At 44.7% G+C, this 27,962-nt stretch overlaps 1 protein-coding gene across 3 annotated transcripts in view; it reads right to left on the reverse strand.

Annotated features, from left to right (window-relative positions):
- Positions 1-21,531: 21,531 nt before the first annotated feature.
- Positions 21,532-27,962, reverse strand: part of TSPEAR (thrombospondin type laminin G domain and EAR repeats) — a 213,883-nt gene continuing 207,452 nt past the window's right edge. For all 3 annotated transcript variants that reach the window (XM_069615843.1, XM_069615842.1, XM_069615844.1), the window contains exon 12: positions 21,532-27,928. In XM_069615843.1, coding sequence (XP_069471944.1) covers positions 27,775-27,928 — 154 coding nt within the window. In that variant the 3' untranslated portion in view covers positions 21,532-27,774. The remainder of the gene's footprint in view (positions 27,929-27,962) is intronic.

Genomic DNA, 27,962 nt, shown 5'->3' on the forward strand with positions numbered 1-27,962 from the left:
ACCCTACCCGCTGTACAGTAAGTTTATCAATGAGTATGGGGCCTGGAAATTCCCCATCCCAAACATCTTCTGCTTAGCAGTTGTATGATCAAAATTTCTAGAGGTGGCAAAAGCATAGAACACAATTGTTGGGTCGTGCGAGGTGTTCCTTCCACCTTTTACATGGGCAGTCACATCCTCAACCGACTCGAGATTAATTTGGATCCCAGTTATTGCCAAGCCCGGTCCCAACTGGAGAGCAAATCTCAGGGCCCTTGTAGTCCTAAAGAAAGCCTTCTGGTCAGCCCCAGTGATACCGCAGGAAGTTGAAGTTCAGAAATGGAGGAGAGGTCACCATCCCAGGCCTAGCCTATAGAATCTGCATCCCCAAAGGTGACTTGACAGAAGAGAAGTGGGTCCACATCAATCAGCCAAAGAGTTGCCACCCCAGGCACATTTTGCAACAGATAGAGGAGTCCACAGAAAAGAAAACCCAGTGGGGGATACATCTGAAGCATAGGAATATTTCAATTGTCAGTGAATGCGTAGCCCACTGCTGTCCTCCCGATTGGAGGACAGTTAGTGGGAAATTGTCGTAACCAGTTTGTGTTCTATTTTATAGATTTGCACCGTCCTTACAAAGGAGGACCTCCTTAGGGACCCGGAAGGAGAAACCCAAGGAAATCCGGAGTGTCGCTCCACGCCATGAAAGGAAGATCCCAGGGAAAGCGGGGAGTGTTGTTCCACGTTCCGTCCAGAGACAACAGGAGGAGCAGGATGCACCGTTCTCTGATGGAAGAGGGACTCAGCCCTGCCGGACCCTGCTGTGACTCATGGAGAACTCCCACTTGCCCGACTCCCCCTCAACTTGGAAAGCCCAGGAGAAGTCGGGGGGATGTGTGGGATATATTGACCCATTCAACTGCATTGCCTCACATCACTGAGCTGCCTGTGCGCAAGAAACAGTAACCTGGCTGCGCTGGATCCTGCACGCACCAGGACCTCAAAACTGCTTTTGGCAGCAACAACAGAAAAATGACTGCACCATTTTGCATCACACACTTCGGGCAAAATGGAACAAGGGGACACACTGAAAAATATGCAAGTGTGTTCTGAAACATATATGGAATCAAGAGAAAAGGAAAGCCTATCATTGCCCCAAAAGCCAAAATCCCCAACAAAATGAAACCGTTTTCACCCTTTCAAAATGCTGCTTTGATGCCAATTTCATCTGTCATTCTGAAACCACTATGAATAATAGGCCCAGTTAAAACCAACTCTCAGAGAAATCAAAAGCAACTTTATTGTCACTTGCATGGGAAACATGCATTTATTTCTTGACAAAATGTATCCAGGCGCAGCAGTTCAAAGAGACTTTTTACCCTCTGAGCCAGGTCAAGGAAAACTGTATCTATACTTTAGATAAGAGTCCGGCTGTAAGGAAAATGACTACAGCTGCCAGGACAGTGGCAATCTGAGGAGCTGCAAACCAAATTAAGGTATGAAATTAAACAATTTAAAACACATATGCTGGAGCTGCAAGCTCTCGGAAACCTGTAATTCCATTTGCCAGCTATGAAACTCCTCCTAGGAAGGGAGATACACCCTAAATCCAGGACACTTAGGTGAGAAGTATCAGCTTGAAAAACTTTGAATGGGATAGGACAATGACAGTTCACATGCTCATCAGACATTCGTCTTTGCTCCAGGCTGGGACAATAGCAGTCCTGGGACACTCACCTGTCAAGTGGGAAGGGCAATACAACCTTCAATTAAGGGAGAGGCCCCCATCCTGCTTGAAAGAAACTTCTAGTTGCTGTTAGCTTGGAAGAAAAAAATGACAATGACTCCCATTTGTTTTAAGACTATGTTATAAAGAACTTTAAAAATACGTATATCTCAGCTGTCAAAATTAGTAAAAATGAGGAATTTTCACAGCATAAAAGTGGAATTGTGGGCTGTGTTTCAAAACTTGGTAAAATGTCGTGGAACACTCTGGACAGAAACGATGATATATGTTGTATTACCAGAAAAGCATCCATGTTGCAAATGTCAAATTTTGTACATACATCCCGGGGGACAATTCGCATCTGTGAATAAAATTGCGAATTGTGGGCCAAATCTTTAATGTGTAAAATTACCAAAATGTGTCAGAAAGACTAAACAAGGTAGCACAGTCTGGAGGTTTGGACTAATTTTTGCTGCACATATTATGTAACCTGTGTGCCTGATTTACTAAGAGGTGGCAACTGCATAAATATCTGTTTTTGGCAAAATCCGATTTTCAGTAAAGAAAACGTGGGAGTTTCTAGGTACAGTAAAAATCTCCTCATAAACATGACATCACTTTTCTGATATCCAACCAAATGTGAGCAAGGTGGAGACTATGCCCTTGCCCAATGCTATTGTTAGGGGCGTGGGTAGTAAATACTACCCCTGTCAAATACTGTAATGATGTCATCTGGCATTATAAATAAGGGCTCCTGACTAGCACTCAGGATACACACTAATTCCTGATTCCTAAGCCGGTGTCCTGTTCTTGTCTGTTCCTGTCTTCATCTTGCATCTATCCATCTAAACTCCAGATCCCAACCACAAGGCCAAGCAATTGCTGATCCTGCTTCAGCTAGGCCTCAATTCTAAAATAATCCCCATAACCAAGGGAAGCAAGGTGGTGTTTTGGGGAAGCATCCTGAATTTACCTGGCTTGCTGCCACTCACTGCTATCCTTCTATCCTGATGCCCTATAGGATCCAGTAACAAGAACTGCCAGCCCAGAAGAACTATCCTTTGGTATCCAGTCCCTGCCCAGCTGACTCTGCCCCACTGAGTTTGTCCGGCTGCCCTTTCTTAGTCCAGATCCGTGTGGTGATCCAGAGCGCTGAATGTCCAAAACCCAAACTAAAATTGGACTGTGAGTATTAATAGGAACCATAGAAAAATAGTAAACCTTGCCTTGCTTTGTTTCATCCCAATCTCTAAGTCATCCAATCCTTATCCTGATAACTGTAATATTGTCACAATCATTCTTGAAACCCTGCCTTTGATTCCTTGCGCTAGTGCTAACTTCTTTAATAATTTTGTTTTGTGAAATCCTAAACCCTTAGTCCTCCCTCAGGTGATCCGACTGGGTCCGCCAGGGCAGGCACGGAGGTGCTAGGGTTAATTCCACGGATCAACTCCGGAGCTTACTGTGTCTCAAGCTGGTAGCCTAGCCTGAATGCCCTAGCATAAAGTAAAACAGTCCTTGTCAAAATTGATTTCTGTTCCTTTTTCACGCTTTTTTTCTCCCAAAAACGCACCTCACTAGATCTGGCATAACTCACTCAATTTTACAGCTAGAGACCTCATTTCACTTTCATATTATACCTAGGATCCCTAGCTACACCCAAACCCAAGAACTGCATCCAGATTTTTCACCTGTTTTTATTAAAAATCGTTTGGTTAATTTCAGGCGGGAATGAGCATTTTTGCAAAGTTTTACATGTGTTATTTTTACTATCAATTTTTTAAAATCTTCAATTCATTTATGAATTATATGATTTTGCTCAATCTATTGCTTATCATTGCCTGTAGCTTTCCAGTGTTGCTCACATAGAGAACTGTACTTAATTAAGTATTTTTGCACACATTCATTGTTTTATTCAGCCATTTCCAAGTGTCTTTTTAACATTGCAAGGGTTCAAATCCGTTTTTCCCTCTTGTTTGGGGAGAGAAGGTTGGATTTGAATTTGGTTTCTTATTCCTCATTCCTGATTACCCTCTGCTTCCTTATATCTATTTAGAATTGCTTATTTGTAGTTGAGGATTATTCCAAGGGGAAATCCTAACTTTAGTGCTATCTTTCCCAAAATTCAAAAGTGTCTCTATTCTCAGGTGTTTTCTATCTGTGTTGCTAAAGGGTTAATTTAAGTGCATTGCCTACATTCCTATTGTATTATCATCACATTGGTGATTGCTGCCCCATATTAAAAAGTGTGATTTTCTCAAATTTCTAAATAAATAAATAAATATTACCTTTACCTACCAGCCTGGTTCCTGGGTCATTGTGACCCGGGTATTTGAAAAGAAGGTGTGATATGACTGGTGTATCTCTCAAATATTTAACCTATATATAAAAAAATAGGCATTTCAGTTGTGCGCTGCATACTAGGCTGAGACCAGGGTGTATCGCCTTATTGAAATACTTAACAATTGGCAGGGGTCGCAAATCAAAAGGCAGAGTCACAATAGCGAACCCTAGCAGCCCCTTAATGACGTCCCTAATTCTACTTCTCCCTCATTGACTCTCGCTCCAACCATCCTTGCTAGCTACAGAGTACCCTAAACTCACTCCCACGCTCCTCTTAAACCTATAACTATCAACTTTACTCTCACAGATACTGACCTAGCTGAATACCTCATGGCAAATGTTTACAAAATTAGAGACTCTCTGCTGCCCTTTCTCACTCTCCCTCATCCATTTTACACTCAGCCTACTCCACCATCATCCTTCGACTCTGTCTCCCACTTTAGTCACACTAATAGTGACAAAGCATGAATATGATTGCAACAAACAAGCTCACAGAGAGCAAAGTCCACAGCAGCACTTCCTCGGTTGTGTGCACGCGGTTGCGCACTTGTGCCTGTCTTTATGGAGACGCTGTAATTGGGGGAGAGGCTTCTAATCATGTGTAGTAAATAACTACAAAACCAACAGTTTTCCGCAATATGATTGCAACAAACGAGCTCACAGAGGGCAAAGTCCACAGCAGCAAATTAGCACTCTCCAGCACTTCCTCGGTTGCACGTGCGCAGTTGTGCATGCGTGCCTGTTTTTATGGAGATGCTGTAATTGGGGGGCGGGGCTTTTAATGATGTGTAGTAAATAACTACAAAACCAACAGTTTTCTGATATTCAAGAGTTGTCTCTAAGCACTGCTAATAGGCAGGAGTTCTGTAGGACTAGCAGCGAATCTTCCTGCTCGGAATCTTATTATGGTTGTCGTTCCCAATCAAGCTATGTGTCCTCTCAGCACGCAGCAGCTGGAGTCAGACAAGCAGTGAATCCTGCGAGGTTACATATGACAGCTATTCCCATCAAAAGACAGATACATTAAAATTCATGTAACAGATGGCAGATGCTAGCAGGAAATACCGGGTACTCTCAACATATGTCCTGTATTACCACAACATGTTCCCATTCTCACAGTTTATGCCAGGTGGCTCTATTAAATGATGGACAGACCCTTTGCATACCAGGTTTGCGCCTCAAATACTGAGGTAAATACATCTTCTTATACCAGATATTGCCATCAAACGGAGGTTCTCTCATCATATTACAGACATTGGCAGGCAGTACCATGAAATGGCTATTGACTTGCAATATATCCCAGGTATTCCTCAAGTGCCAGGTACTTGTATCATATGCCAATTATTGTCACCAAATGTCAGGTTCTCACATCATATGTCAGGTATTAAAAAAATGCTAGGTATTGTCATTTCCTAGCAGAGTTTCCCATTATATGTTGAGTATTCTGATCCAAGGGAATGGCAGTACAACATTGTACTCCCCATTCCCTGCACCAAAAGCAAGAGCGGTGAACCAGGCACTTAAGAGTAAATGTGCTTACAAAGAAATGCATCATGGAGTCCTACATGTACCCTGGCTCAGTGGCAGCTTTGCAAGCCTTTCACGGGTACTCACATATACTGGCACCGATTCTGCCATGCTGGCCTTGCAGAGGTATGTACTATTTGTGGTAAACGTAGTGCTTTCTCTCGAGACAAGTAAGCGTCTACTTCTTGTAATCCGGTGACTTATTAGGTGACTGTGGTCTTGGGTGACGCAGCTCTAATACTACCTCCTACACTTTATCAAATAAATGTATATAATCCTGAGTAAATCCCTGTAACTTCATACACCTGCGCAGGGGTGTTGCTAGGTCTGAAATAGGTCCGGGGCTACGCTAATGTTGTGATTGTCGGGACTTGGGGCTAGCTAGCCTTTTGGTTGTAGCTCCTGGGCTTCTATCCGGGGCTACAACCAAAAGACCCAGGGCTATAGCCCCCTCAGCCCCCCCCCCACCCCCGAGCAACGCCTCTGCACCTGCGCTCTCATGTCTGCCAATATTGGGTGTACTTTAAATGGGCTGAATGACCACATAGGAATAGAAGAAATAAATGAACTGCAATTAAGAAGATGTGATATATTTCACAGGCTTCCTTTTCAGTGCGCTTGTAGCATATGGTTATAACCATACCCTTCACAGTGCATTCATTGAATCAATCTGATTCTTCATGCTGGCACAATATAAATCCAATGCCTGTTTCAGGAAGGAGCCAATAGACACATGATGTTGTGGTGTGTAATGTATACATGGTCACTATTCATATCATATATGGAGCCACACTATAGTCTGTCAAACCAGGAGGATCAGTAATGTCTTTAAATGAGGACAAAAGTGGCACATGCCTTGGGCCACCATCATGGGTGGTGCCCTACTAGGCTGGTAACATTTGTTTTTGTTTTTGGAGACGCTCAGGCCTTGCTGGTCCCGCACAAGATAGCAGGATTGGGTGACTTCAAAACATTCCTTCAAATTAGAAAATGGACTACTGGACACATCATGGGTGACACGCCCAAGAGAGTCCAGAGCTTTTTAAAGAGCAGATATAATAAAAACATTATCAATAGTACTGTTTCCACTTTGAAAGCTGATATGTTGCTCTATTTGTGTCTGTACTCAAGAACAGTGTCGGGTAAATGTCCATTAATTTGGACTCCATTAAAAGATATATGTCTTTTAATTGCTTTTTGAAGATTTTCTATAGGGAATCACTCCAATAATGTTACCTTCTGTCTCATATTTTCAGCATGTTCTCAGTGGTTTGACATCATTAGACATTTATTGAGAAGCAATTTTTTAAATCTTTCTAAACCAGATGAGATTGGGCCTTAATCCTGTATGAGAAGCATAGCATATGGGGTTAGTATTTTATTTCGTTCTATGCACTTATTCTCTAGTTTGTTGATATATTGCTTATAATATATATATTTTAATCTTGGTGCATAACATCAAGAGCTTCTATTGATCTGTGAGTGTGCAGTTAAAACCCTCTGTTAGTACACTCTCCTTTCGGGTTCTCACTGCAAAATTCATAGAATAAGGTAAATTCCTAGCCCCCTTTCCTTCTCAGGCTCTCCCCCCTACTTTTGATAAGTCATGAGGTTTTCATTTGCTTAAAGTGTCTCCAAACACTCCCTCATGTTAAGGTAAGGGACTTATCTTCTGCTAAGATTTCCAGAAAACATGCATTAGTTTGCACAGAGGTAGCATTCAAGCTATAACTTACACCTCCATCTGAGTCCTTAGAACTTTCACTGCAACCACTCCTTTTATTGTACCCTTGTAGAATTTCCTGTACTAAGGAGGGGATTGAAACAAGTTGGGCTAAGAAGGCAGAGGGTGCCGTAAGGAAGGCATGGTAACAACAGTAAGACACACACAAGGGACCACCATTCAAGGGTGTCTATTGAACTTTTAAAAGGGTGTGATAAACGCCTATCTAAACCTAAATCTACAGATAGTAGCAAGCTGTGACCATCAAATAATAATAATACAGTCCTAGTGGAGTCTTCTAAAAACAAAAGGGCCTATACTAAAAACCTATTGCCAATCCTTACCACTAATTTACAAAATATTGTGGGGGATGATCATGAAAAGAAAGAAGTGTTCACAAAATGATATGTCAGGATGTTTGCCCTGTTGGCCTCCCTTGCCCACGTTTTCAGCACGGGGCAAGGCAGTTCACTTAAGCCAAGCACACACTCTGGCTTCTTTGACATGAGGATACAGTTCTATTTCCAGCTTCAGGGCCTTCTGTACCCAAGTCTCTTTTCTCATCAAAGTTTCTTGATTCAGTGGGCCTGATGTACAAAAATTAAGATGCACAGTTCTTTTCTTCTTACATGTATTCAACTCGGATGCTTCACCCTGGGTCCCCCGCAGCTAGGGTTAGATCCATGTTATTTTACAATCATTACTGCAGATCCCGTCTCCCAGCCTCAGATCCTACTTTTTACACAATTCAGAGAATATTTGTTTTCTCGGGTGACTCACGGTTCACCTTGGATTCCCCTCAGCCGGGCTCAGATCCTTCCCATTTTCTAATTAGCCTCCCTCAGTTGGGCTCAGACCAGTTGTAGTTCACCTTGGTTTATCGAAGACTTTCGATTGTGCAGAGGATTTAGCTTGACCTGTTGCAGGGCCACTTCGATACACACTTGTGTTTTATACTACAGTTGCCATTCATTTGGATCCTAACAGAGACCTTCGAATGAGCACCCACGTGGTGCTGGACCACTCTGTACACAGTATCTTACTTGACCTCACAAAGTTAATTCACTCCTTTGGTTTCCAATTATATTTGCGCCACTCATCACATGCGTTTCACACACTGTCCTATTTGGATTTCTTCATACAATGTCCTGCTTGCAACCTTGGTTCAAACACAAACGTGTTTGGTATCAGTCTCTCCGACTCACCGGCTGTGCTGTCTTTACTCACGCTGCTTTGTTGAAGGAGCCAAGGACAGTACCACAGCGGCAATTGCTCCTCTCAGCCTTGGTTATCGACACAGGAGAGCCCAGGATACCTTCGATGCACAGTGTAGGTTTGCTCAGCTTTAGTTTCCAGTCTTAGGCTTCTTACTTTAACAAGGTTTCTGAAAGTAACGGTCTTTAACGGTCAAGGGCACTTCCCTCCTTGCAAGCCTCTCTGGTCTCGCCATCTTTCTTCTTGTAATAAACTGCCATCTTGGAAGTGCTGTTTCCTCATGTGCATTCCCTCACTCAGAGTGTGCTTTCATGCTCTGCCTTTTATCCAGGTGGGAAAGTGTGATGAAGTCAAGTGTGTGGAATGATCCGCAATTGCCTGACCTTGCCTGGCCATTGTATTGGGACATGTCAGGTATACGGCTCTGGTGTTAGTCTGTCGTCGCTCATGGTGAACTGTCCATGGGAAAGTGTTTGTGTCGGGAAAGGGGGTGGGGGATTGAGTCCCTAGGTATCCTACCTGATAGGATCAGGAAAAGGGGTTACAAGGAATGGGATACTCCATCTCACCATCCCCACTTCCATTCCACGAAGATCTCTCATCCAGGTGATCCTCCCGCACTGGTCCACCCCCAGGAACTGGATTCAAAAGCAATGGCTGTGTCATGGCCACCTGGATGACAGATCCCCAGGGACTAGCAGGTGAGACACCTTCAGGTTTCTCACAGTACCTACACAGTATGACAGAAGGAGAATGTTCAGTCTAAATAAGAACATTTCTATTTCTATTGCCCTGTTTTGTACATATGTCGGTCTCCATGTATGTTGTCTATTTGGTTGTTTGGCTGTTCACATTGGTTTGTGATTATGTTATGTTCCACAACATACATTTCAAAACAGCTATATTGAAAAATCTTATTTTCCTTTTTGAATAGTGTACTGGGCAACTAATAAACAAGGTTGTGTATGCTCTATTTGATGTTTTCCTTCCATAGTGCCCACCCCCTGTATAAATATCGCACTCTGTCGCAATTGGTTTTCAACAATTCGCTCACTACTGCTTCCCCAGGAGTCCAGAGGGCCAGCCACTTCTTACAGCTCACAGGTTTGTTTGCGGCACCTCAACATCTTTCTGCATTTAACCAGAACTTTGACCTGCTTAAATATTTAGAGTGACAAATTCCATGATCCTTGGTTATTGAACATATAATGTTTCCTTCTGCGTTTAGAAGTGTATTTTAACTATTCCTCTGAGTCTCCTCAGTGACCTTTCAGATGATTGTCCCATAGGTCCCTGGAAACTGTCCCTTAAGTGGGGTTTTATGGAGGTATAGGGAGGCAGCCTTGGGAGGATGGGGAAGCTGCCTTCCTCTGCAGTCGATTGCTGGAGGGACGCTGGATGATGATCTCATTGCACCCAAACCCTGTGTATTATGGGGCAGAAAATGTCACCTTAGGGCCCATGCTTGTTCTGGATCAGTTTTCCCCTTCCTGCTCCAGCCCAGTAAACACCAGCATTCTGTCCCTTGTGTTTCTCTTTTTCTTTTGTTTACTGCAGGTGCTGCAGATGGGAGGACATGTGAAGGAAAGCAGCGGGAGACTGCGGTTGACTGCTGCAAGAAGGCGGAAGAGCTTATTGCATGGGAAAGAAGTAGAAGAGCTGAGGCCACAGTGAGGCTCACATTAGACTGCCCTGCTCCTTGGGATACCCATCATGGATGCCTCAAGTGAGGTATGTGGGGAAAGAGGATTGGCTAGGAAGTCACCACTGACCAACAGAAGATTTTGACCCAGAAGCAGAGCAAGGCTCCACTAGTCAGGCCCTAGTGGACCACGAGGTGATTTAGTAAATAATAATTGTGAGGTCCTTTCGACAAGTCCCATTGGAACCATGGGCTATTTTGGTCAAATTAGAGTGAGGGTCCACAAGACCATTAGGAAATTACATTGTTTAGGGGGGTGTAAAGGGTCAGTAACAGGTTTTGTGTACATTTTGAACTTTTATTTATCATAAAAGAAAAGGTGGGTTGGAGACTTCCTATTTGTTCCAAACCCAAAAGATGGGTTTCCCTGCCTCAACACAACTAAGGAGCGCCTTTGTCGGGATGTTAATAAAAAAGTGTCCTATGTCCTGTGTCAAAAAGCCCTAATCTGACCCTTACATGCTAAACTAAATACACTGTTTAAATGAGTATTTGTAGTGTTGGCTTATGGTAACATCGGGCAATGCATCTTGCAGAATGTGGGAGCCGTCTAGAACTCGGTGTGCCCTGGGGTTCCAGAGATGACAGATGGACACAGGATGGGAGATACTGGAAAAAAGGATGCTTAGACCATAGCTCTCCCTGTTTCCTTACCAATGCCCTGTAATTAATAAAGCTTGTACCTGTCTGTACTTCCTGGCTCCCGTGTACTTACTGCGTCCAGATGACTACTTTCACCGAGCATGGCCACTACAATATTTCAGTAAAGTTCCAAACATAAATTACTCAAATGTAGCAAAGAAAAGAAGTAAAGTTCCACCAGGAGAAAGGGGTTTTCCCTTCCCCTATGTTTCACCTGGTACTCCATGGATTTTCCATTACTCTTCAAAATAAAGTCACACATTTTTACGAGAATGATTCTTCCTTCCCCCTTTCACTCCTCCAGCTAATCCGCCACTGATCGATTTCTTGCTTTTCACAAATAAATGGAGAGGGTTTCATTTTTTACTCTTTCCCCCTAATTCACTTTTAATGTTCCAATACTTTATAGGTTTTGATCTCACACCCTCTCATTTCATCCGAGTGGTTCTGATGTGTTTTTATCACAATTCCATCTTGTCCATGGAGGAAATCTCTTCCCTCGAGTCTCACAGTTCTCTTACACCAAAACACAGTTTACTTGAATCACAACACAGTGCCAACGTGTTAAAGAAGAAAAAAAACTTCCCTTCAGTCTCCTCCAAAAGTATACAGTTCTCATGGATCAAAATACAGTTCACCTGAATCACAATATAGTTCTTTTGAATGTTTAAAGGGGTATGAGTCTTCCCATTTCTGTTCCACTCTTTCATATATGAGGTTTTCACCCCTTTGCTTTCTTAATCCGTCTTCCTCTTCCCTGGTAAACTCTCTTGCCAGGGTATTCTGTCATTGTCACTTATCCTTAGAAGAGGCATGGACCTTCCCTTCGTATCACTATTTCTTCTTACTGCTTTATTCACCTGACAGGGTATCATCACATTCTTGGATGGGTGTGTCTCCCTGACTCACTGTTAACCTGCCAGGGCTTCTCTGCTCTTTGTTCACTTTCTCTTTCAACTAGCTTACAACACGTCTCCAGTATTTGGTCAGCGACCCTTTCTTATTGATTCCACTGCCTTTGTTTAGGCTCTTGCTTTCAATAATGTTCATGTCAGCAACAGTTCCACAACCTTTGCTTAAGCTCTTTCAACAATGTCCGTATGAATGCCTTTACATAGGCTCTTTGTCTCAACAATCTTCTTAACAGTAATGATTGTACTGCCTTTAAAAAAGGCTCTTTCTCTCAACAATGTCCATATCACTACCTTTACAGCAATGATTCTACTGCCTTTACTTAGGCTTTCTCGCATGGTACATGGTACACAGTATTCGCCCAGAAGTGCCCCGGTACCCTGCTCACTCTCCCTGGGCTTACCGGTTGTATGTGGTGCCTTCACCGTTCCACATGTTTCACCAGCATCTGTGCTCCCGTGCCATTGACTGGCAGTGCAGCTTTCGATCTGTTGGACTCCCGCTTTGCTTTCCTCTGCATTTGGTAGCTCCGGCTGCCCATTACAGAAAAGCAGTGAGCTTCTCCTGACCTGATTCTTGGTACATAATGCCAGTTGACCTCAGCAGTGCACTCTGCAGTCTGCTTGCTCTTGGCGTCCTTCACAGCGTTCGTACCAGTCAGGTGCCTCTCCAGTCTCTGGCTCTTTCCTTCCTCATTCGGTTAATCTGTGATCCTTTTAAATGTCCCAGGCCTTCTCTGCAGTTTCCAATTACTAGAATACAGTGTTGGATTCGGTAATAAGGATGAATAGACGCAGGAAGCCATCTTCCTCGTCTCAGTTCCAAAGGGCGGGGGGGCAGAAATACAAGGTTCTGGGCTACAAAACCCTAGAAAAACCTGGAAGGTTAGTGCCTATATGACAATAGGCCATGTAGGAGTGTTGCAAAGGGAAATGGCTATTACAAAACGTGTTGACTGAAGGGTTATCTTGACTCAGTGTTTTTCTGTCGCCCTGGAGTTTGTCCACTCCCACATGGTCCTCCCGCAGATAGCCATTCCCAGGGTTGGCATCAGGTAGCATCTACCCTTCCCTGGCCATGTAAGAGAGGCTTCTTTCCAGGGAATCAGTGACAATGTTGTCAGAATCGTCAGAGGGACTACAGGGTAGGACACTAGACCAGCATTCCTCCACTGGTATTGCACAGAGGTGTCAGGAAGATGTGGGTTTGTTTGTTTGTTTGTTTTATTCATTTATAATGCGCACCCGACCTGAGGGTAAGAGGGCGCAGCAGTAAGGATATGCGAGGCATAGGTTACATAATTACACAAAATGCAAGAGATATGTATAGGCCATAGCAATAATACAATACATTATATACAGAATATTCTACAGGTATCATAACAGCAGGATGAGATGGGGATAGGAGGTACTGGCTAGTTGATCAATTGCTTCAGATGGTTAATGTAGTTGGATCTGAATTTGAGGTAGGATTTCTCCTCACGTAAGGTGTGGGGCAGTGAGTTCCATACTTGAGCCGCCCGGACGGGGAAGCTGGCACCTCCAGCCTTAATCAATTTAAATCTAGGGATGATAAGTGTATTGGCATTGGAGATTCTTGAGGGTCTGGAGGATCTTCTTTCTACAAATCTATCCGTTAGATAGGGAGGAGCTGCGTTGTTGAAGGTTTTGTGTGTAAGGGAGGCAACTTTCAGTACGTTTTTGTCTTGGGTCGACAGCCAGTTGGCAGTACGCCTTATCATCGTAATGTGTGATCATCTAGGGATACCAAGAGCTGCTCTCAGGGCATTATTTTATAAAATTTGTAATCTATGTAGGATGTGTTTGTTGGCCCCAATATATAGGGGATTGCAGTAATCGATTCTAGATAGAACGAGCGCTCTAGCTAGACTTATGCAGTTGTCATTAGAGATACATTGTATACCTGCTCTGATGAGCTTACATGTGTAAGCTGTAGCTGAGGCCACTGAGTTCACCTGTTTGTTAAAGGAGAGGGTGGCATCTAGATGGAAGCCTAGAGTCTTCACTTCCTTGGCCACCTTAATAGTGTTCCCATTAATCTCAAAGGCAGAGTAGTCCTGGCCTAGTTTTTTGAGATTGGAGTGTGTGCCCAGAATGATTAACTCTGTTTTGTCATCATTCAGGCATAGACCGTGAGGAGCCATCCATGCCTGGATGATGAGATACACCCTATTCACCAAGGCCAAATCCTTATTGTAATACCCTGAAAGTGGGAGGAGAATCTGGGTAACATCTGCATAGTTAGTGTAGGTGATGCCAAGAAAGTTCAGATCATCAAAAAGGGGCTTGGTAAATATGTTGTATAATGTCGGAGGTACACAGGAGCCCTGGGGAATGCCGCATGAGATGGAGATCGGGTCCACTGCATCTGAGGGGGAGAACACCCTCATAGTCCTTTCGCTAAGGAAGGATTCAACCCATATTATGGCTTCTTAGAGAAATGTGCAGCAGAGGTAAGGTGGTTGCAGAGGACTTAGTGATCTACAAGGTCGAATGCAGCCGAGAGATCCAAGAGTAGGAGGAGGACTGTTTGACCTTTGTCTCTTAGCTCATCGATTTTAGCTTTCAAATCGATGAGAGCAGTCTCAGTCCCATGTTGTGGACGGGAGCCAGACTGCCTTACTCCTGGGAGCCTATGGTTCTCTAGAAATTTCTGTATTTGGATGTATGCAATCTTGTCCAGGATTTTTAACAGGAAGGGGACTGTCGTGATGGGGCGGTAGTTGATGGGAATGAGGGGGTCTAGGGATTGTTTTTTTTAGCAACGGCAGTACCCAAGATTGTTTCAGGTTGGACGGCACAGTGCCTGAGGTGAATGAGGCATTTACAAGTTTAGCTATGAAGGGGGAGAGATCTCTAGCGGCATCTTTTATAAATTGTGCTGGGCACAGGTCGCCTTGCCAGTTGGACGGCTTAAGAGAGAGGATAACTTTCTCCAACTCCCGGTAGATGTTTTTGCAAATCTAAATTGGGTAGTAGTGTCTTGCTCCGTAGAAGGTGGGTTGGCGTTAGATATAGGTGGCTGATTAAGTGCTGCTTTCTTAGCCGCAATTGTTTTTTGGAGCATGGTGACTTTGTTGGCCAAAGCGTGTTGTGTTTCTGTGCACCAGGCTTTGTCTTTTGTGCATATATCTGGGATGGGAGTAGGTGACTCTAGTTCCTTTAAAATGGCAAACAGCTCCCTCATACTTGAGTTGGCTGAGAAGATGAGTTTATTTTATGAGTTGCGTTTGGCCAGGATAATTTCCTTCTTATAATGAGAGATTTCTATGAGTTTGTTTTTGTGGTCTTCTGATGGGGTGAGTCTCCAAGTGGATTTGCAGCTTTTTTTGAGTTGACGGAGATCTTTCAGTTCGGGGGTGAACCATTTGTTCAGGTGTGCTTTGGGTTTGCTTGATCTAAGTTTTAGAGGGGCGATGTTGTCAAGTGTGGTTCGTATAATTTTGTTATATTCTTCTACGAGCATCTCTGGGTCTAGATGTTCATCGAGTTGCTTTAGGATGGGTAAAATTTCAGGAATTACTTTGTCTTTAGTTATACTTTTTTTGTTCCTGGTAGGGCATGAGGGTGCCATATTGGCTACAGGAGGGAGAGGCCTAGTGGTAGATAAGTCATAGGTTATCAAGTAATGGTCCGTCCATAGTTGAGGGGAGATGGAGGTAATGGACTCAGAGCAGTTATAGTCTGCTAGCCAATCGAGGGTTCTCCCTTTATTATGGGTGGGTTCCGCAATTTTTTGGGTTAGTCCTAATTCCGTGAGGGTATTGGCCACATTGACGGCCTGTTTGTCTGATGGGTCATTATAACCTAGATTAAAGTCTCCTAGAATGAGTAGTTGTGTGGAGGTTTTGAGGTTAGTAGATAATAGACAGTTAATGTCTTCTTCGAATGTGCCCACCAGGCCGGGAGGCCTATAGATAAGGTAAATAGTCAGGGTCTGAGAGTTGAGCAGTGGGAGTTTGATAGCGCACACTTCGCAGGCTTTTGAGTCTGGAATGGAGATAGTTCTCATGTTTAGACTAATTTTGGCAATGATGGCAATGCCACCACTTTGCATGTTATTTCTATTTTGTCTCAAAATGGTGTAGTCATCTGGGATTGCTAGAGATAGTAGGGGTCCAGCTGCTTCATGCAGCCAAGTCTCTGTGATGGCGAGGAAGTCCAACTTATTGGACAGTATAACTTCACAGATGTCAGTGGCATGCGCCGTTAGGGATCTGGTATTTATTAATCCGCCTTTGAACGGAGGGGCTGGAGTGGTAATTTTGGTTTGTTTGGCTTTGATAGTTGAGGTTGGTGATGACCTAGTTGTACAATTAGCTGTGCTAGCTTGTTGAGATATGGTTCTTTTATTGGTGACAGGGAGGGATCTCGTTAATGGCTCATGTAATCTTGTGAGTCTTGCTCTGAGTCTGGAATTTCTGGTGGGGGGTCTACATGGTATGCTTAGAGGTTCGTTGGTAGAGCCAGTCCTGAATCCATTGGTGAGGTTAGCTTGCTCCATGGTGGTGCAGAAGGAAGTGGCAATATAGGTCGGGTAGTGTTGGAGAGTCTTAGTAGTGAGGTGGAGGCTAATACAGGAAGTTAGGCAGGTCAGGAACAGCAGGTAGGTGATAGACCAAAGGCAAAGTGTTATGATGCTCATGGTGTATCTCTATTTGGGAGGTATATGCTTGTCCTTGGGCAACGCTGAAGCGTATGTATGGAGGGGGAATATCCTACATGCTTAGACTTAATACAGCAAATTAGGTAGACATGAGGGCTAAATGCAGCAATCAATGGAAAGGCACATATGAGCTAAATGGAACAATCAATAGCGGCACATATGGGCTAAATGGAACAATCAATGGAAAGGCACATATGGGCTAAATGGGACAATCAATGGAAAGGCACATATGGGCTAAATGGAACAATCAATGGCAGGTGTTTTGAGAATGTTAGCTCACATTGGTTACAGAGAAAACCCCGCCCTTTTCACTAGGGGGATACTCGGGAAATTATTGAAATTGTTTCAGCTGTTTTAAGAGTTTGTTAGCCGAAACGTTTGAATTATTTTCCCTGCATTTATCAGCATTTATGTTGTGTTACCAGCAAATTGTTTGTGTTTTGCCCATTTTGAAATTGTGTTTTTGATTTACTGATATTGTGTGTTGTTTGTATTGGCATTGTGTTTTGCCTGCACTGATATTGAGCTGTGCGTGCATTGATATTGCGTTTGCTTTTCTTGGAGGGAAGTAAAGGGTTAAGAGCCACAGCTCGTTAGCGATCTGAAGTGCTCCCCACATCAAAATAGCTGTCACCAGAAAGGCTCTCGAACACCTGGCTGTTCTTCCAGCCGCCATTGGTCCCGACTCAGTACAAGACTGTTTGAAAACAGATGGAGGGGGGGAGGGAGTTCATGCCAGGGAGGCTAGAGCTCTGCTTGAGAAGAATGTGGTAGCACAGTTGGAGAGCAGGGAGTCAGGAAGTGAAGGGGACATGTGGACAGAGGGGCCAGGCACCCCTAGAGGTTTGTAGGGGGATGAACTGAAGAACATAGTGAGAGGTCTCTCTCCATCAGAGAGTTGGTCTGCATTGATAGTGAGGAAGAAGCAAAGAGTTTTGAAAGGAGCGAGACCTTGGATAAGAAGGAGCACCAGGTGGAGGGAAAGAGAATAACAAGCCACCCTTGCCTTTCGCGGACAGTTTAGGGGCCAGCAGTGAGAAAAGATGAGGGATAAGGTAGAAAAAGGTAAGAGCAATAGCGAGACAGGAGAGGGTAGGGTCATAGTTGGGAGTGGAGAGGATGACGGGGGAGGAGAGGGAATAGAGCAGGATAAGGACAGAGGTCGTCACAAGCAGGAGTTAGTGGGGTTTGGGCAGGGTTTGACAGGGAGTGACAGTTCATGGTTCATATGTAGGGAGGATCGTGGATTAACACCCTCCAGCCCAGTGTCTGGCTAACATACAGTTGGGGTAAAAGCGCAAGATGGATAAGGGAAAGAATGGGGAAGAGTTGGAGTGTTGCAAGCGCTGCCTGCTCATCCCCTCCCAGTGTTGCAGGTGGTACCTGCTCTCCCTCTCGCAGTGTCATAATTATGGGATGGAAGAGTCTCCCTTAAGGACCACACTGGCCAGAGCACTCTTGCCCTTTGTGCTCCGGCCTGGCGAAATCAGCGTTTTCCCTCCTTTCCTCCCCAGTGTGAGCTCTGCTCAGCGGTATCTACTCGGTGCAAGCAGATAGAAGAAGGGCGGTACCAGAAAGGTCACCTGCTTCTGGTTAGAGCAACGAGTTTGGCCCCATTGCTGCATATGCTTGTTCACAGGGAGCATCACACAGGACACTCTGGCATGGGTTTTCACTGTGTAAGGGGCTCAGAGGGAGCCCTTTTCAGCTCACATTTCCAGCGCTGGCATCCATGAGGGTTCAGGGCTGGTCAGACAGGTGAAGGGGGAGGTAGCGCTCACCCCTAGGAAGCACCTCCGTAAGTGGCCACCAGCTTGGCGGCACGTGCAGGCAGGGGATTGATCAATGAGTCTTTCCCCCATCATTAGCCCCCCTTACCCACACATGAGCTTGTGGCTTCATTTAGCCCAAAGTATGTGTAGCTTCTTTGTTGTCAGAAGGCAGTGAAGAGGATATGGTGACACAGGAACCAGGAAACCGTTTGAGAGTCATCTGGGGATAGTGTGAGGCTACACAGAGAGGGGGTCCCCGTCATGTGGAGAGGAGTTCTGAATGGATAGTGAGGAAGAAGCAAGGAGAGGGTACATTAATCAGACCTTGAGGAAGAATGGAGTGGCATGGGGCATCGAAAAATTGTAGCAAGCAGCCAATGCAGTTCAAGGACATTTTGGGGTCCAGCGATTGAATGGGATCGAGGAGGGATGAGGTGAAAGGTGTTGAGGGAAATAGTGTGACAGTATGGGGCAGAATCCCATTAAGTGAAGGCAGGAAAGAGGGCACAAGAGGAGGTCCTGGCATGGAGAGGGGTTATCACGAACAGGAGGTAAGTGGGGAAATGGGCAGGATTTCACTGGCAGTGAAGGGGCAACATGCTCCTGCTAAGGGGCTGGATAAAATACCTTTAGGGATGAGATGGCTAATGAAAAGGATGGGCAAGAGTTGGAGTGTTGCTGGCCGTGCCTGGTCCTACCCCCAGTGTAATAATTATGGGATGGAAGAGTCACCCTTACAAACTGTACTACAGCCAGAGCGGTCCTCTTCCAGCCCTGGCATGCCGAACACCAGTGTTGCCCCTCAACTCCCCCCTCCCAGGATGAGTTCTGCTCTGCAGTATCTAGCAATCGGTTAAAGTAGGGCCAGTGACAGATGGGTCACCTGGTTACACCAACTCGTACATCCCTAATGTGGTAATTTTAGGCGGGACCGGGGTGTACACCCCCCCCCCCCACTTTTGTGGCACAGCGTTCTGTACCACTCATTTGGCAGGGGCCCCTGTCATTTAGATGTCATGTCCCACCCAACATTTTCAGCAACGTTGCTCCCCTGGTGGGGTCTGCTTGTGCACAGGAGGCAGGCAGGCATGCCAGCACAGAGGGCTGATGGGTAGCTCTTGCCAGCTCACATTCTGGAATTTGCCACCAAGAGGTCTCAGTGGTTGGTCAGCCAGGTAAAGGACTGAGGCTGCTCTCTCCCCCACCATACAGCCTCCTGGTCAACACTGGAAGTAGCCATCAACTTAGTGACAGGTGCAAGCAGGTCATCGATCAAAGGACTTTTCCCCTTTCGTTTGGCCCTCTTATCAATAAATAAGGTTGCGTCCCTATGTAACTAAAACTATGTGTAGTGCCTTTATTGCCTCTGAGTCTTTTATTTCAAGTCTCCAGTTATTGAATGTGCATTGATACCTACAGGAGCGATGCTACGGAAGAGGGAGATCTGATCCCAACCTGGGTCTCCTTCCCGTCCTGCCCGCACAGGGCGAGTCCCTTTCTGTCAGGAATACAGTTTGGGGCAAAAGACGGTGCTTTGTATTTATGAAATGAAGCTGCCACGGTAAAATAAAACTACACTTCCCAGCATGCTTTGGGAATGGTGTAGTTCTGTGGTTTTGCGCAGCTCTACAGCTGGCAATCAAAGAACGGTTTAAAGTCCTCAACCGCGTTGGAGGACGTGAGGATTCAGGCAGCATTTCGGACGCCGGAAGACTGTTGGGCTGTGGCAGTGATTAAAAAGCAGTCAAGCATGAAGTAGCAGGCGCCAGGCTGCGGCGGTGAATTACGAGCAGCTTTGGCGTTAGTTTTGGGCTTCAGTCTTCAGGGTCCGGGTGTCCTCCTGAGGCGCGCGGACCGTCAGATAAGTGCATTGATCCTTTTTGTTACTGCATCCAACAGATGGAGTTTGATATGGTTGCGCGTGTGAGGAAACACACGGTCAAATTGATATATGGACAAAAGCTATGCTGGTTTAATTTTCAGGCTCTGATTTAAATGCCAGGAGTGAATCCTATTCCAGTTTAAAGTGTTTTGGGAGTAATGCCACGGTGCCTCTCCTTGGAAAAGATATGTTTTGTGTACTCTGTGTGCCTTATTTTGTTTGTCGCTTCACTGTGTCCATTGGGCCATAAGTCTAATGTTTTCAACCCAGTTTGTGCCATCATGCTTGTGTGCCAAGAAAATCTGTTCTCGCAAAAGAAACATTCATCTGTTTGCTTTCGTACCATGTTATGTATGAGTTTCTAACACCATGGTCAGTGTGCTTAAAGTAGTATCTTTTGGGCCACACTTAAGGGAACGCTAAGAGTATGAGAATACATTTGATTGATTCACAATAGGTTCAGGATGTGTTTAGGAGGTCAGGATAGGTCAGGTTTTAGGAGTTAGGATATTTTTATATGAGAATTGAGTTGGAGATAGCTATTGTTACATTTGCATGTTATGTTTTCCCCTCCTTTCCTTTGACATTCCACCCCCTTTCCCTAACTCCGTCTTCCCCCCATTGGCTGCCACGTGGCTTCCTGTGATACTCAGTTCAGGCGCCCGTGCTAATCAAGGAGGGAGGGTCGATCTATTCGACTTCTGTGGTTCGGGAGAGGGGGTCGAGACCCCTATCATCCCTTTTGCTAGTTTTGACACTTTCCATTCCCGCTGTCTGCACGCCCTGGGCTCCTGCAGTTCAGGTCTTCTTCAGCAACTGGAACACTGGGGCTTTTCTGAGTACATATTGTTCATTGTGGCAAGGCCCGGGTTTCAAGACCTTGATGTGTGGTAAGGAGATGAGGCAGTGGGTTCAGAGGGATTTGGAGACAATACGGACCACAAGCTACAGAGTATAGTGTAGGCAAAGCAGTAAGATGGGATGGTGGTATGTTTCTTTAGGGTTGCGCACATGTGGACACATCTTCAGTCTCATCGAGAGAAAGTTGCGAGGTTTGTGATGAGGTGATGAGATGTCAATAACATTAGAGGAGTATTCTTGATGGCAGATCTGATGCTAGCAGATGCGAAATCCCACACCTGCAAAGCCTAACAAATTGCATTAAAAAAGGCAAAAGGATGTCATATGAGGGCGGGGCTTCAAAATAAGAGCATAATTGTGTTTTAATGACCAGCTCTTTTTTAAGTGGGGTTAGGGCAATTGGACATTGAGAGGGAACTGCAAAACAATGAATATGTGGCTTGATTGTGTGTTACATTTCTATTCCATGTTAAATTGTTTCTGTTTTTTTCAGTTATTTTCCACATCATGAATCATTAATAAATACATCGATAAGAAATAAAGACATTCAAAGAAAGGTTAGTTTAAAATGTTCTATTGACCACAAGTATTTGCATAAATAGAAAAACCAAAGCCGTCATAAGTGGAATAGAAATTTATAAATACAAAATATCCTTTGAGGTGGTCCCGTTATAAATATATTTCTGCATTCATCGATAGCATACACCATAGATACATCTTCATAGTTAATAATACAGTGGTAGAATATACAATTTCAAATCGATTTATACAAAATAAACAAATCATAAATTACAAAAGAACAATGAGGACTGAAAGCATTGTTGCTGCTGGGGTGAAGGCCTTTCCTTGGGGTCCAGCAGGGTAGAGTGGGACGACTCTCCCATGCTGGCACTTTGGCTATGAATTATTGTCCAGTGCTCGTGAATTGTGGGGCAAGTAGCCAATCCAGATCAGGAGTGATTTGCCAAAATCAGCAACTACAAATACAGTGAATTAACAAATAATGTCAGGGTGTGTAATGCTTGCTGAGGTCCGATAGGTGAAATGGAACATCTTAGTGACTGAAAAAGCATTGCCTGGATATTTTAATTCAACATTATACTGCACAATGGATATTTGCAAGAACGATCCTCTTGTAGACTTATGCACTTCATTCATGCTGTGTGTGCTTTGATCACTTAGGTCATGTCGACTGTTTCATCAGTAGCCAAATGCATAGAAGAGGGTTGGCTAATGGGGGAGCATTGTTATTCCAAGCACCTCAGGCATTTTGGTTACTAGGCTACCCACCGCCCTCCCCCGGAATGTTGGCTACATATGTCATCATGGCCCACCAGTGCTTGCTCTCAGAACTAGTACAGTAGTCCCAGTGTAGGGGCGCTGGACAGTATTTTAATTAACCAAATGTCCACTTCACTACTGCATGAGTTGACCTCACCCTTTTCGGTCCATAGAAACTCCTGCACTACAAAGAAAGCAAAGCTAAGGTCATTGAGCGAAACCTGAAAAATGTAGCGACCCTCAACACACTCATGTGTCCAGGCACATCCATCACATGCAACACACATGCCTCATGAGCATGTCGTATCAGTGCGGCGATGAGACAGTGGCGTGCCTCATGGACGCTGCCAGTACTACACAAACGATCCTCATCAGACCAGGCCTATCTCTGCCAATGTGCCACAGATAGGGCACATCGACCATGTCACAGGGTTTCCATAGTATTCATTGAAAGGATGCAGAAAGAAACAGGCATATATTAGTAATTTAGTTATATGCACTCATCAGCAACATATCAGCCTTCTTAGAATAAGATATTGCCTTGCATAAGAATATCAAAGCGTGATTTTGCTTTGCCAATAATCTATCTCATGATTGATCCTCCTCTCGCATGCCTCTAGGAAGAGCCTGTTCTGCCACGAGCCAATATATGGGGGCTGCTTAGGGCATCATCGGCTGGTATACAGTTCTTTTGCCGCAGGATTTTTCGTCGCTGGACTTTTCATCAGCGTTTTTTTATCGAAAAAAAAACAAAACGATGAGTTTTTTTGATAAAAAAACGGTGATGAAAAGTCCCGCGATGAAAAATACCGCAGCAAAATAACGTACAACCCATTGGGGTCGGCTGGGGGACGCCAAGTGAGATTCTCGCTAAGAGCAGCAAATGTGGCCTTGTTACCCATTTCTGGGGGCGCCAATATGCCACATTGCCTGAGAGGCATACATTCTTGCGCCGACCCTTATTCTGGGCAGGTTAATCTAGCTGTATTAGTCAAGGCAATCATCTTTTCAGATGAAGACAGTGTTACTGGCAGAAGTGAAAATGCAAATAAATTAGAAGTGATGATCAGTGATGTCCCTCTGGCATGGTGCAGATCACTGGTGTCGCAGAAGCTTGCCACCTCTGGATCTGCATTACCTAGGAGGCCAAGGTTCTTCATCCACACCAATTTATTAAAGAAATGTGATTGTTATATCAGCTATAAAAAAATCGATAAATTCCTCTTTTAATTGATTGTGAAGGCATTATACCAACAACAATGTCAATTTGTGGATGAACAGTGATCCATACTGAACCCAATGTTGCAAATAAGGGTACTATTGGTAACATGTCACCTATCCTCTTGTATGCTGCTCTAGCAAACACATCCCCAAAAAGATAAGTAAACATAAGAGGCAGTCAAGAGCACACCTAAGAAGACTCCGGAATCCCTGCCTCAGCAATCGCATGGCTAGAATGCAAGGGCGCAGCTCTCCATAGTCTTGGAGAGAGGGCTGAGAGACAGGATATGGCGCAGGCATGCAATACAGAAGTGCTATAAATGCAGCGACAGACAATACAGCAGCGCTATAAATGCAGCAACAGAAGGGAGCATATTCCAGAGTAGGCGTGCTTTTGAGTAGATGTTGTTCTTGGCCAGACTGCTTTTGACCAGCAAAATACATGTTGCCAAAAGTTATTTTTGCTGCCCAAAGTTCATCTTATTAAAGCGACACTGCATTCTCTGGGCAGAAAAACATGATTTGTGGGAGACAGTGGTGCCATATGGAACAGAATCGCTTTGCTATTCACTGCTGACTGTAATAAAGTGAAGGATGCATTGTATTTGATGGCAGATGCAGAGGACAGCATCAATACATCCATCCAGTCTCACCATCTCCCTGCTACCGACATCATATCCTTATTTCATCTCCAGGTCCGCCCATGCTTTGTCATTAAGATTAATCATTTTTGCCGGTCCCACTGTCATGGCCTTTACATCTTAGCCGATTCAGATTTGCACCCATTTTTCACTCACCGGTTACAACTGACTAAAATCTGCCCACAGATTATTCTGCTAATTTCCCCAAAGTCTTCAAATACTTCAGAATGTACACTGAATTGCTTGGGATTAAATGGGCACATTTTCCTAGATCTAGATTTCTTTATGGTTTGGGAGTAGAACAGGCAGACTTGTACAGATTGTGTAATTCAGCACATGTAGAGAAATACTTTAAGATGTTTTTGGCCATTGTTGCATGGAATCGCAAAGTTCAGATGAATTCCAAGAAGCTAAATGTATCTTGCGCAACAGCTTCCCAAGAAATTCCTTCTTTGCGGATTTAAAGGAACTTCAAGGCAACATTTTGGATTTCTCTCAAATCTATGCAAATTATACAGTTATATTATTGCAGCTGTAACATTAAGATCCAAAAGGTGTGCTTGTTGTAAAACAAAAGGCAAATAATGTCATTTTCAAATGTGCCAAAAGTATTTAAGGGATCCTCCATTGTGTGAAAATCTACATTCCAATGCCCCCTTAATGATAAACTGCAAGGATAAACAAGTGACTACTTGGTGTCTGGTGACCACGTGAGCTGTTCTCACAGCGCGCTCCTTCTTTTGTTGGAGCCGCGTGCTCCCAGTCATGACTGTGCTAGGTTCATGGGCATGTGTGCTTATTTGTTGGCTTCTTCCTGCTCCATACATCCCTTGTGTGTTAATTCCCATGATGTATGGTCGTCCCAAACTCTATTTTTATTTTATATTCTGCTGAAACATACATTATAATTCTATATGCATGAATTTCCAACCTTTTCTGGGGTATGGTCGGCTAAGGGGGTGTTATGATCCAATAGAAATGTACACTTCTGATAAGGATTGTTGCCGTGCCTCTCTCTTGCTTTGTGCAATGCATCGATGAAGGGATTGATATATAAAATAATCCAGATGAAGCATAATCGTAGCAAAATTCCCTGCTCTGTGCTGGATATTGGGCGTTTTGGGGTGCTCACGTTTTAAATCAGTACCACTGCACACTAGTCATTAGGATAGCTATTTATAGGAACGCGCTGCTGAACACAAAGAACAGTAAACTGTAGTGTGGAGTCTGCAGCCTTTAGCTCTCCAGATATCTTGGACTAACACTCCCATCACCCCTAGATATCATAATCCTTTTGGAACATGGGAGTCTTAGCTCAAGACACCTGGACAGTAGCAGCTGTCAATCGCCTGTTGGAATGTGTGCCTGTTTAATTTATGTTCAGTGTTTGCAGAAGCAGCCTAAGCACCTCAGCTTCTTCCGATGAGACTGATGGACCTCCAGCCTGGCACCTGCGCGGCTCACAGAACAGCAGGCCTAGTGGTGAAGAGCCGTGAGAACCCAAGAGCGAGAGAGTGATAATCCGACTGTCCGCATCATGAGCAGCGCTTCCTGAGTTTTATTGGGTATGCACCCCGAAGCATCCTTCTAGAAGCACACCGCGCTTACTTAGCCTCCTCTAACATTACACATTCCAGAAAGGCCAGTTCTGCCCTCCCCCCCTTTTGAGGTAGGTAAACAAGCACTGATTGGGGCAGGAGGGGACAGTAGGGAAGGGATCATGCAGGCACAAAGGTTTCCCTCCCTACCTAGGATTAAAGACACCCATTAAATATTGCAAATATTACAAGTAAATAAGAAAGCGCTACGTGGTAGGCCAAGAACTATTCTGATGTGGCTGGTGTTAAAGGATGCGGCTTCTCCAGATAGAGGACTTCAACCTTAGAACAGTGTTGGAGAGGATTTCTGCCATGGAAAGCAGGAGAGAGGGTGCCGCTGACCATGCTGCTCTGAAGAGTCGTACCCGGAAGTCACGCCTCTGCATCATGGCGGCAGCCAATAGGAAGACCAAGTGACGCTCTCAGCACAGACTGATTTGACGATTAGAACGTTGATAGATTTGGGGACAGGCAGATGCTTCAAGGGCATCTGCAGGAAGATGGCAGAATTCTCCCCTTAGTTAAACCTGTCTCTGCTTCCAAGGTACATTTTACCTCGCTTGGCCTTCAACGTGTTCGTCTAATACAAACTGAAATTGGAGGCGCTAGAGTGAAAAGGAATTTCTGGAGTTCCCATCTACCCAGAATTTGATTACCTCTCTATTTATTGAGAAATATGTTTTTCAAATTCTCGCCTCTCTTCTGGTGTACTTGCTTCACCTTTTACTGATGTATTTGCATACTCTGTACTCCTATTGTAGTTCCTACTACAGGTAAGTTGCCCACGTGTTGTTCCGAAATGCTTTAAACATGACACCTTTTAATGCCCCCATCAGATGTAAAACAGGCAATTAACTTTAAAAAAAAAACATTGTATTTGGCAAAATGCAAGAACATTGGCCCAGCTGACATCCAAATTGTGGACAGGTCAACGGGTACATGCTCTGGAAAGAAGCAGGAACCAGCAGAGTTGAGCAAGTGAGTAATCTGTTAACTGAATCATCTCTTTGGGATTGGGTATGTTTCGGGTGTGGGTTTGGTGCTGAAGAGAGTTGTGGGTTGAGAGTCCTGCAGCCTGAAGGGCCCCACATCAGTGCAAGCTTATGAGAGTGCCCATCAGCGAGCCCTGAGCACACACAGAGTTGTTGTCCTCTGCAAATTGTTAACCTAGAGCAACCCATTGGGCCTCATTACGAGTCCAGTGGTAGCTGTGCCGGTAAAACTGTCAGGCTGCCGCCGGACTCGTGAATTTTTCTGGCGCCTGGCTTCAAGGAAATATTATGACCCCAGTGTTCCTGGAAGTCAGGCGCCAGAAAAATGTTAATCCTCATTCCCATTTGAGTCCCATAGGACTCAATGGGAATGGAGATGATGGAAGCACCGGCACCGTTCTTAACGGTGCCGGTGCCTCCGTGAAAGTCTTCAGGCGGGTGCCGTCCCGCCCGCAGGCTCGGAGTGTGCCCATCCAGTAACAATGGTGCTGGTAGGCTTAACGGCACCGTTGTTACCGGACCCGCACACTCGTAATGAGGCCCATATACTTTTTCAATATGAAAATGTAGCTTCCTCAACAGTTCCCTGAATTTCAGTAGGATCTAGAAAGTGAAACACATATAAGCCTGTCCCAAATTATCCAGATCCTTGGATCTCTGCCCCACTCCACCAGCAGAGCAGAAAAGTGTTCAAGATGTTTTCTCTCAATGCAAATGTACCTTAAAACGCTTTCAAAGCATGACTTCAAACAGACCTGAGTAGTTTTGGAGTAGTCTTTACTCTGTCCTCAAACCAAAACACCAAAAATGAATTCTGCCACCTGGCCGGTCTATGCCTTATGGTACTCCTAATGTGCATAGCTCATCACCATGTTCATGGACTCTGCCAGATCTGAAAAGAACTGTGTTGGGCTTTGTTGTTGGACCTTGCCATGGTCAATGAAAGATGTCTCCATCCTTCACAGCATCCCATTTCAGGCCTCGCTGATGCCCAAGACAAGTGTAGGTTCAAGCTTGATCTGGTGAGTAGCCCACCCCACATGGTCATGCAGGCTGACGTTGATCCCTTCAGAAAGTTTTCAATTTCAGCACCTTGGAAACCGGTTCCTTTGCACTGGAATAGAAGAGATAGGAGCCGGAGCTGGTGTTGAAGGCTTCCCAGTCTCTGCAGCCCAAGGTCGGGAGGTGATGGACAGCCACAAATCCTTCGTACCCCTGCCACCTGCAAAGGAGAGGATTTACGGTTAATGCAGTTT

The sequence above is a fragment of the Ambystoma mexicanum genome, chromosome 9, assembly GCF_040938575.1.
Source record: "Ambystoma mexicanum isolate Mex_15411 chromosome 9, UKY_AmexF1_1, whole genome shotgun sequence".
NCBI classification, from domain to species: Eukaryota; Metazoa; Chordata; class Amphibia; order Caudata; family Ambystomatidae; genus Ambystoma; species Ambystoma mexicanum.